General features: G+C 48.0%; 1 protein-coding gene across 2 annotated transcripts in view; it reads left to right on the forward strand.

Annotated features, from left to right (window-relative positions):
• The window catches only part of MIB2 (MIB E3 ubiquitin protein ligase 2), a 41,278-nt gene extending 36,392 nt beyond the window's left edge, over positions 1–4,886 (forward strand). For both annotated transcript variants that reach the window (XM_027728685.2, XM_039390869.1), the window contains exons 16-19: positions 721–899; positions 1,949–2,133; positions 2,902–2,967; positions 4,191–4,886. In XM_027728685.2, the coding sequence (XP_027584486.1) occupies positions 721–899; positions 1,949–2,133; positions 2,902–2,967; positions 4,191–4,432 (672 nt within the window). In that variant the 3' untranslated portion in view covers positions 4,433–4,886. The remainder of the gene's footprint in view (positions 1–720; positions 900–1,948; positions 2,134–2,901; positions 2,968–4,190) is intronic.
• Positions 4,887–11,019: the final 6,133 nt, after the last annotated feature.

The raw sequence follows: 11,019 nt of genomic DNA on the forward strand, positions 1-11,019 counted from the left end.
TTTCTTTCTTTATTTATTTTCAAATGATCAGAATAAGCAAAACCACCCGTTCCTCCTTTCTAACTGTTGGTGCTTGGAAAAACCCAGTGCATTGGTCATCCATTCTGCAGGTTGCCAAACTGCCATTCTTGTGGTAGCAAGAGCTGATGGCTCAAGTGCATGGCCAAAGGCAGCCAACAGCTGGTCCTGGATGCAGGAAATCTTAAAGAGGGATCTGTGTGTGTCATTCCCACTGTTATTTACAATAATATCATATCTAGATGCTGTAGGGTCCTTCATGTCCAATTTTATTTGCCCTGACTTAACACACTCTGGTCTTTTAAGTCATTGGGAAACGTTTGTTGACTTTAATTTGGGTCATGTACATAAAAATTTTGTCACTTAAGGCTCCATGGGCCAGCTGTTCATCAGCTGGTGTGTGCTGTGGTGTCTTCACCTGCTTCCTTTTCACCACCTGCAGAAGTGAATGCCCATTACTATGATTTGTGTTGATTATCACCAGTTAGGGCCAGCCTTATGCACTGTTGTCCCTGGAATGTAAATTTGAATCTGCTCTTTACGTGCTGAAGGGTCTTTTTTGTGTTTTCAAAAACTAATGCTAAGTTGTACTTTCAAATTTTAAGTACAGGGTGTAAGACTTTGTTTAGAATTTGATACAGGTCGTGTCCATGTAACAGAAACTTTTTGTGCTAACAGAGTGTGTTCCTCCACATCCTTTAGCTGCAGGCTTCTGGCTTTCTTGGAAACGTAGAGCTGAATGTGGGGACTGCAATTGCCTGCTACTTAGCACAAGAAGGAGCAGATATCAATTATGCAAACCACAGAGGAAAATCTCCTTTAGACCTCATTACAGATGGGAGGATTATCCAGATTGTCAAAGACTTCTCACAGAAATTCAGGTAAACCTTGTGCTCAAGCCAGTGACAGCAAACTCCCCTGCAAACCACAGAGTGCTCCCTCCAGCTCTTCCAGGAGGGATGGAGCATCTCTGGAACACTTGGGGTGTCAGTCTGAGCACCTCCTGTTTCTTCTGGAGCTGGTTGCTGCCCCGTGTTTCTGGAGGGGTTGTGTGAGGCTGGGTGCTGCCATTGGAAAGTGTTGGGAAAAGCAGATTAATGTTGCTCAGTGCAAACTCAGCCTCCTGACTTAACAGAGAGCCCTGAGGCAACCTGAGGAGTCTGGCCACTGAAGCCAAGAGCAACTTTGCAGAGTCATTCTGGGTTCTGTTTTATTTCCATTTGATTCTGCAGTTGCAGGTATTTAAAGTCTAAGCAGAGAGGAAGTGCAGCAAAAGGGTGGCCACCAGAACCCACAGAATTCATTCCAGAGCCGGATAAATGCTTGTTTTTCAGCTGATAAGAGAAATAGCTGAGAAAAGGGAGAGTATAGCCAGTCAAAGATGGCTTTAACTCGGGTTCTGAGAAAATATCTGTTTGCATTTTGACTTTGCAAACATGAAAGCAGAGTTTGATATGAGGGCACAGACTTGGTCCTGTTACTGCTGGAGGAGGAACCACACAGCAGTGCTGTAACTGGCCATGCCTCTGGTCCACTGTGGAAAAAAAGGTGAAATGTGTCCCTTTAAACATCTTGCACAGGAATTTTGTCAGTGGAGCATATGTTGGATTGAGGGTTTTTTTGCTTAAGGAATGTCATTTCTTTCAGACTGACATTTCTCAGAACAGCATGCTGGTTTCAGCAGCTGATTGTGCTGTCAGTACCTCACTGCTGCCCTCCAAAAGGGCATTTTCAACCTGTGTAAATATGAGCCATCCTTGCTCTTTTCTTTTTAGGTAGAACTAGTCAGAATCCCAGCTGAGTCGGTCCCAGTAGGGCGAGTGAGGGATCACAAGTTTATGCCGCTGAGCGTTTGCCAGGGATCAGCACAAAGCTGCTGCAGGAGGATCTGGGGTGTGTGGCTCACGTTTTGTGCTGCTCCTGCTTTCAGGGAACAGCAGGTTTCTTCGGAGAGCTCCACCATCACCTGCAGCCTTCGCCGTGTGCACACCACGCCCAACACCATGACCAACCTCAGCGTGTCCAGCGTGGCCGTGCCCACAGAGTGCCTGGTCTGCTCAGAGCTGGCCTTGCTCATCCACTTCTTCCCGTGCCAGCACAGTATTGTGTGCGAAGGTGAGTCCTTCCCCTGTTCCTTTCCCTCTTTCCATGTTTTTCTTTCCCGTTCCACCGCCCAGCCTCCTTAGCTGGGCTCCCATAAATCAGGCTCTGTGTGGACACAGAGTGAGCCATTGTGCTGTTTGTGTCCTGAAACAACCCCAGCATGATTTCAGCAGCTCGGGCAGGACATCCAAAGTTATCTTTGAAAAGCACAGAATGTTCTGCCCACCTGCTGATTGGGACCCAAGGCAGCTTTACTTGTGCTTGTAGATGCCTGCACGATTCAGAAGGAAAGGCAGGTGCCTCAGTTCTAGCTGTCAGTGCTTTATCCATCAAAAACCTCCTCAGAAGGATTTCCCTCTTCTCTGGCTTTCACTGCTGTTTGCATTTCAGTTGTTTTAGTGGCAGCCTGCTCAAAGATGTCAGCAAGTTTGTTATCTCACAAGGCACTCACAGTCTGACCCCAGGGAATTTGGGATTTTTGTGTGCCAGAGCTGCTCCCTTTTCCCCCAGAGCTGTTTGGATCCACAGTGCAGCAGTGCCAGTGCCACAGAGCATCAGGGACTTAAAGGTGTTGTGTTTGCTACTGACCTAGGAAAGATTAAACCAGGAGACTTAAGGCACAAAAAGCAGGTTGTGACCTCCTTCCGTGCAGAAACAATCTCTTAATCACCAGGGAGGCCTCAGGTTGTTCAAAGCTGGTGTTCTTGAGTCCGTTGCTTTCCTCTCTGTTCTGACATCAGGGGGCTTAACTGTGATCTCTTCTCGTGTCATTTGTGCTAGAATGCTCCAGGAGGATGAAGAAGTGCATCAAATGTCAAGTGACAATAACCAAAAAGCTGAAACAAGGTAATGTTTGCTGTTCCTGCTGTGAGTGCTGTGGGAGGGGTCCTGTACAGGGGTGGGTTTGAGGGGCATTGATGATTTTCAGTGGAATAGCAAAGAGAGTTAATTTGTTTGGGCTTGTGTGTGTGTGTGTGTGTGTGTGCCTATTGCCTTGCCCACCTTTAGAGGGAAAAAAGAACATCTCAGATGTCACAGGCCAAGCTCAACCTGCATAGACAGGACATTTAAGGAAGCTTTGCCTGGGTCTGGCTTATTCTGTGCATTGAAAGCAAATATCAGGCTCTCCAGTCTGTTTTCACATGTGGTGGCTTAACAGTGAAAATTTATGAGAGAGGAAAAATTGCATTTTGTGCAAGCCTTGCCTGTGCCTTGGCCAAAATCACAGTGCCTGTGCAGGGCTGGCATTACCCAGCTCTCCAGGAATCCCTGAGCTGGATTGTTTCAATAAGGCTCTTCAGCTCAGTTCCAGATGAGACATTTGCATGCAGATTTTTGCTGGAGGAGGAACATCAAGGTCTCCAAAAATACCAGCTGGGTTTCCCTGTCAGTGATGTCTTCAGTGCTTTGTCCCCAAACCCGCTTCACCTTCATGGATTTGAAACCACTCCTTGCACCACAGATGTGCAAGTGGCCCCAGAATGCTGAGGAAAGGGGCATCTATATTGAATTGTAGAGCTCCCTAATCAAGGATTAGAGGAGCAGAATATGAGCAGTGGGGCTGAATTAAGCTGAAACCAGGAGGAGTCTGTTTACCTAAGCTGGCATTTGGGGTTCTTTCATTTCACAGAGTTGACAGAGTGACCCTATTTGTGTAAAAGTCAAGATAGGTCATGTCAAGTAGTTTCTTCTTGTTTGACCATGTGTGCCCTGAAGGGCTTGACCAGAAATTTGAGTGCCAGATGTGAACAGGGAGAACACTGGAAGGATTCCTGGGCTGGCGTGGCAGAACATCCCACCCAGCTCTGAGTGTTCTCATGTTCCAGAGCACCAAGGCAGGACATCTCAGCCAACATTTTGTTTCCTTTAAAACAAAAAAAAAAACCACAACCCACCAAGCCACCTCAAACCCACACACACACACAGACCAGAAGGGAGGAAAGAGCACTTTCTGGCCAAGTCTGAAAAGCGTCCCCCGGGCTTTTATTTGAGGAATTCCTGGATAAGGCTCAGTAAGGAGAGTTTAGGGGCGGAGTGTGACCTGACTAACCCTCCCTGGTGCCCCGCAGACAGCACGGAGGTGGAGTGCAGCCCCAGCTCGGAATCCACGGACCAGAGGAAGCTCATGGAGGAGCTGCAGAGCCGCTACCGGCAGATGGAGGAGAGGATCACCTGCCCCATCTGCATCGACGACCAGATCAAGCTGGTGTTCCAGTGCGGGCACGGCTCCTGCCCCGACTGCAGCACGGCCCTCACCGTGTGCCCCATCTGCCGCCAGGCCATCCGAGAGAGGATCCCCATCTTCGTCTAGGGCTGCTCCCGCCCCTGCCTCCCCCCTCTGCCCCCTCCTTGGTTGCGTTTTGGGGGTTTGGCTCCTCCCTGCAAAGCCCTCCTGGAGGAGAGGGAGGTGTCACACACACAGCTGGTGTCGGAGGTGGCCCCTCGGCACCCCCTCCCCTGTGCTGCTCCTCCATCATAAACAGCTCTGACCCGTCTGCCCGGGGTAAAAGAGCCCTTCTGGAGCAGAGAGATGGACAGAATTCCACGTGGAGATGTTCCCCACTGGCATCCAGCTCCAGGACTGCACCACAGCCAGTGCCCTGCGGGGTGGGTTTCCCTGGACTGCCCTGGAAGGAGAGACTGGAGCAGGATGTTCCTCACCCCTCATCCCGTGGCAGGTGGAGCAGGATGTTCCTCACCCCTCATCCCTTGGCAGGAGGTGGAAGAGCACACGCTGCACTTCCCCCGAGGAGATCCCAGCTGCCTGCCAGGGGTAGGGAGGGATGTCCTGAGAGTGTCCTCTCCAACCCAGAACCTGTGGACTCCACTCTACCAGAACAGAGGCAAACTGGATGTAATAAGGTCCTAAAGACAGAGCATGTGCCTTAGAGATAAAGTAGTGAACACTGATTGAAGAAAATATGTTGTTACAACAAATATTTCTAACCTCTAAGTGACGCTCTTCTTCCATATTTTATTTTTTTTTTTTTTTTGGCACAACTGTGTGTTCAGAGACTCCTGAGCTTTCTATCCATAATGCCAAAGGCAGGTGTTAAATACTCCAATCAAAGTGTAAAGAAAATAAATAGTTAATAATTAAGAGACGAGAGAGCGGAAGAAAAAAAAAAAGGGGGGGGGTTGTTCATTTTTGTTTCTTTGTTTTGCAGCAAAACTTAATAAAATAAAGTATATATTTTCCTGAGCATTAAAATGAATGTACAAACAGTAGCTGAAATGTGGATCCAGCTGTATTGTGTTTTCCAGCTGAGTGAAGAAATATTATCCACTGAGTCATCCTGTTAAGTAGCTGTTGGTGGAAGTGTGGCTCGCGTGCCACACGTGTGTGTACGTGCACATACGTGTTTGTGTGGGGTGTCTCCTCTCTGACGACACAATTATGCCCAAACACACTGTTTGTTACGTATTTGGAGCAATATTTAAACCAAGCAAAAACCTCCTGTGTTCCTCTGCTCTCTTTGTTCCTTTTGCAAAGAGGTGGCGAAGCTTCTAAAGGAATTTTTTAGCTCCGGGGAGTGGGTGGCAGTTGCAGGGATATTTATTAACTTTACAACCCAGTGGTGTGTTGAGAGAGTCATTTCACAAATTCGGGACTCCTGTAGATTGGGGGGGCAGCAATACCAAAGTGTACAAGTGTAAAAGTACAAATCTGAGCCATTTTTATCATCCAGGAGCTGCTTTAACCACTATTTGATGCAAGTGAATAATTTCCCAGACTATACATCACCCCAGCCCCATGCTAAGAGTTTCTTTTTAAACACATTTCTTTTACAAGCCTCTGCATAAATCCAAAATCTGTGCTCTGCATAAGTCCAAAAGCACTTTGCTAAAGGTAAAAACTGCTGCTGTTTCATCCTGTGTGTTGAATGTGGGGAGAGGGGACAGAGGTGACAAAGTGCTCAGTGTCAGCCCAAAGATGTCATTTTATTCAGGAAAAACAACATGGAGCATCTGCTTCTTTTTTTTTTTTTTTTTTTAATAGTTTCTTTGGGTGCTGAATGAAGAGAGGCTTCCAAGTGATTATTTTCCCTAAAGGAAAAAAAAATAAATCCTAGGACAACTGGAGCCTTTGACTTGGGAGCTGTGCAGCTGTTGCAGAAAATTGAGGTGGTTTAAAAATTATTATTTTTTTTTTCTTCTCGTCCTGTCTAATGAAAAGAGATTTTTGTAGGGAAAGAAGAGCTCCCCTCAGTTTTGTGATGTAACTTTTTGCAAAACTCAAGCTCCATTTTGAGGTCTCCTGAGCTTGTTTTCATGTCTGAAATTCGTTGTGTGGCCAAGTTGGGAGTTTTGCACAGCAAAAAAAAAAAACCTGCTTAAGAGCTACAGAAATGGTTTGTATAAATGTTGTGTTTGTTTTGGGAATATTCTTTTATTTTCTGTTATTTTTACGTGTTCTCTCTTATTTTCATGAATTTTCCTGCTGTGGTTGCTCAGAAGCACCATTTTAACCCTTTCATTTTTACCCAGTAAGAAGAAGGGGAATTTCTGCACCCACCAGAGAAGAACCAGGATGGTCAGTGGAGCCCCAGGAACAGGAGATCACAGGAGGAGCCCCTTTGTACCAAGTATGTTTTTGGCAAACTTTGCCCCCCTACACCAGGCTCAGCTCCATGGGAGGGGGAGGCTTTGCAGGAGGGAAGGAACTCCTGCTCTTTTATCTTCCTTGATGAGCCTGAATCCAATTTAGCTGGAGAATATAAGACAGGAGAGGTAGGGGAAGATGCTCCTCCTCTCTCTCCTTTTGCTCCTGGTTGGTTTTCTTGGTTTGAGGAGCAGGGAGGCTGTTCCTGCTGCTGAAGGGGGAGGCAAGGGGTGCCAGAGCAGGAGCAAATGCTCCTTCAAAGGCAAATATTGTCATTATTTAACTGGAGTGGACAGTGAGCATCCTTTCTGCTGGATGTTTATCACCAGTTGCTCTCCCACAAACGAACTGGGGAGCTCCTGGTTTTCACTGGAGCTTCTGTCATCTCCTGAATGCAGCTCTGTGCCTTAGATATTCCCAAGTTTTTCAGGTGTACAGCTTTAGTTATGAGATGTCAGCTGGTCTCATGCTTGGCACGGGGGTTTCTAAAGCTCCTCCTTTGGAAGTGTGGCCAAAAATCCACGTTTTACAGACCATGTGAGGCTGAGGGAGTAGAGAGGGAGATTGTTGAAAGGCAGAGTCAGGTAAAGAGCCCATCTCTCCTTTGATTCTGTTCCCACTAGTCCGTGCTGCTCCCAGGATTTCGGGAGGATTGGTCCATCCACGAGTGGATTACAGGTCATTAGTAACAGCCCCAACCACAAAACCATCCCCACGCAGGGAAGCAGTTCTTCCTCCCTTGTGGATGCACTTTGTTATCTTTGTGATTTGAGGAAAAATTTCTCCCTCATTTCTGAATTTCTCCCTCTTTTTCATTCCTGACGTCCTGCGTGGCCGTGGCTGAGCTCCCGCCTGGGGTCAGGGCTCTCTGGTCACACGAGGTCAGGCCAGTGCAGGCACCTCTGTGAGCTGCAGCTCCAACTGACAGTTAAGCAAAATATTCCATTTTCTTTGCCAGCTGGAGCGAGCCCTTGTTTTCAGCTCATTTGTTATTCATCAGACCGTGGACTTTTCTAGGAACATCAGCAGATGCTGATCACGAGGGGCTGCACGACAGAAAGCGGGAGAATGTTTGGGGGCTGAAGAGCATCATTATTGTTCTCCCCCTCCCTGGGGAACGTTGCTCCCTGTTGCAGCACATACAGTCCTTTTTTTAGTGCCTGACCCCCTGAAAAAGCACAAATTTGAACTGCCATTCCCACAGGAACCCCGGGCAGGAATGTTGGGTTGTTTTCCCCACCCCCCCAGGTTGTGAGCTGCAGGGCTAAATCTGTAAGTGCTTTTAAAAATAAGAGCTATATGAGGGTTTCCTAATTCTCTTCACATGGGCCACCAAGGAGCTGATCTGTGGTAAATCACATTCACCCCTGTGCTTTACCCCCTTCCTGGCCTGGGGCTGGGTTTGGACCAGTGCCCTGGAGATGAGATGTTGATCCTCGTGCCTTGAGCCATCAGACACGGTCAGAGATCAGGTTCTTCTTTCCCACCTCCATGTAGAACTGCCAGTCCACAACAGGGGAAGCTGACGGGGGGGTGGTTTGTTTTAATCCTAAATAATGGGCTCTTATCCATGTGAGAGGTGAGATTCCCTTGGGACAGTCAGGCAGCTGCAGTTCTAGCTCTGGTGGTTGTTCTCTCTGTGGCATCTCTTAATACAAGTTTGTTGTTGTGGATTGTTGTAATATTTGTTGTAATGGATTGTTCTCGTGCTGTTTTGGGGACTTGAGTGAAGCAGTGCCAGTGTCCTCCCTGGCCTGGGCACCAGGGCTGGCTTTGCCCTGGGATGGGGCAGAGATGCTGGAAATAGTGCTGAAAATAACATTTAATGTTAACAGTGCTGAATAAAGGAAAGGAGAGAAATACTAAGAATAATCCACAGAAGTGAAAAAGTATTTATATTTGAGCTAAAGCTTGCCCTGGGGAATGGAGCCATATGTTGTGCATTACACAGCAGCCCCCCTTTAAACTGAACATTTCAGCAGTTAAGTGAAAAGAGCAAAGCCAGGCTGAGGTGACTGAACAAGGAAAGCGTGTTGTGCTGTGCAAATGATCCAGGGCTTTATGTTTTCCATAGTCTCTAGTTGGCCATTGTGGGTTTTATGCAACATTCCACATAAACATTCCTTCCCTCCTGACAGCTGGTCAGAGCCTGCTGCTCCAGGGACATTTAGTGCATGCAGGGATCTCGGGATACGCATCCCTGACTGTTTGCTTGGACAATCCCAGCTCCCTCCAAAAGATGTCCAGGTCCTGGGCACTGCCAAGAGCATGAAGACAAAGCAAAGTCAGTTCTGTGCCTGCCTCCCTTCCCTTTCCCCATCCCACCATATGGGTTCCCTCAGTGTAATGTGTTCCACTGCTTTCAGACACTGTGCAGAAACCAGAGCCAGGAATGTTTTTCTGTCCAAATATAGTCAGGATGACAGTCCTTGCCTGGAGTCCAAACCAAATATCCTCGCTCCAGAACCTGAGACCTCTTGAGCTCAGCAGAACTCTGAGGCTGCAGCAGCTCCCTCAGTGCTGAGTGTGGGGAATACATTCACCAGTGACACTGGGAATTCTGGCCAGAGCTGGTGCCCTGGTGGATCCAGGTGCACAGAGGCTTTCTCAGGAGTGTTGTTTGTGCACAGCAGTGGGTTCATGTGTCCCCCTTGGCTCCACGAGCTCCATCTGTGAGCCCTGAATGCCTCAGCACAGGAGCACAAGAGCTCTCCCCACCGGGCTTTCACTGCCCCAAACACTGGGCTTTGTCCTGGCCTTGCTGCTGAGGTGCTTTCTCAACAAATATTTGGCTTGAACTTGAAGAGTTTTTAGAGCATCCTGCAGCCAGTGGCTTGGTGGGGTTGGATGCACAGGCATTCTGGGTGAATGGGCACAGAGCATTCCCAGCATAGGGGGGGAAGTGAACTAAGGGCTTTCCAGGAAACTCTACTCTCACTCCTAATCCATCCAGGTGTAACCTGCTTGCTACCCTGACAGGGAAGCAGGATCCTAGATGTCACAGAGGTTGTGAGTCGTCTCTCCAGGAAAAGATTCCCATTCAGCCACCACATGTGGCACAAGATAAATGGCTCACGGGCAGTATGGTCCCTTCCCATCCAGAATATTCCAGTAACTCCTGGGAAAAGGGTTGTCTTGGCTGTGCTAACCTTTAGTAACTGCATGAATAAGTATTCAGAAACAATGAGATCCTAAGAATGCACTGTTACTAAAGCTCTGTACAGTAACTTTGCAAGGCTCTGTGCTGGGAAGTATTTTACAAAAACTTTCTTTACAATGGGACAAAGGAAATTCCTGGTTCCCTCAGGCTGTGGTTGTGTGAGTTCCCAGTCTGTGCTTTAAAGCTCAGGTTCCTGTGCTCCTCTTCACAGAAACAAGGCCCTGACTGTGTGCTTAGAAGATTTCAGGTTGCTGTTCTTCAAGATTCCACCCTCTGCCTCAGGCAGGTCTTTCTCCTGCCCGGTGCCGTGGGTCTCACCCTGCAAGGTGCAGGTTCAGTGCAGTCAGGACTGGTGTGAGATCCCCTGCTCTGAGGTGCTCAGGTGCTCTGGCAGGAGGTGGATGTGCAGTGCATAAGCTGATTTTCGAGCACTGCTGACTCTTCCTGGCTGGGTGAAAGGCAGAGGCACTCGAAGCTCTTGCGCAGTTCTGTGGCTGAAACTCAGTGTTCTTCCAGCACTCTTTGATAGCAATATTTTTCTTTTCAAGCCAGTGCTGTTTTACTGGAGAAGAGCTCTTGGCTGAAGGTTTTGAGCCTCATTCCAAGGCAGCTTTTACTTCAAGACTCCCTTCTCAATCAGTCTTTGTAGGTGTGTTCTCACCTACAGAAAGCAGCTTGTTCGGGGGACTCGAGGCATTGATCCTTCAGGAGTTTGTTGTTCCCACTTTCTCACTTGGTGCTTTGATCTGCAGCTCAAACCACAAACGGAGCTGCATTTGCATCTCTCTTTGGAGCTCCAAACAAAGGGCTTTTTCAGAGGGTTCATGAACAGGCACGTTCCTTCTGCCAACTGTGCTGCTGGGGAAGGAGGAACCATCCCTAGAAAGCTGCAGCAGCAGCTGAGGTGAGCCAATTCCACAGGAGGTAGAGCCCTGCACCCTGACTTTCTGCTTTTCATCACAGTTCCAGCTTCCCTTTGTAATTCTATCCATGGCTTCCTTCCACGTTACCCCTTATTCTGTCCTTCTGGTATCTGAACAACTGCTGCACGTTGTCCTCTCTCTGCAGAAAACATGGGTTTTCTCCAGGGGAGAGCTTGGGGGGAATGGAAAGGGAAAATTTTCGTGCAATTTTA

This window comes from Pipra filicauda, unplaced genomic scaffold, assembly GCF_003945595.2.
Source record: "Pipra filicauda isolate LSUMZ 115617 unplaced genomic scaffold, ASM394559v2 scaffold87_size3191425_pilon, whole genome shotgun sequence".
Classification (NCBI taxonomy): domain Eukaryota; kingdom Metazoa; phylum Chordata; class Aves; order Passeriformes; family Pipridae; genus Pipra; species Pipra filicauda.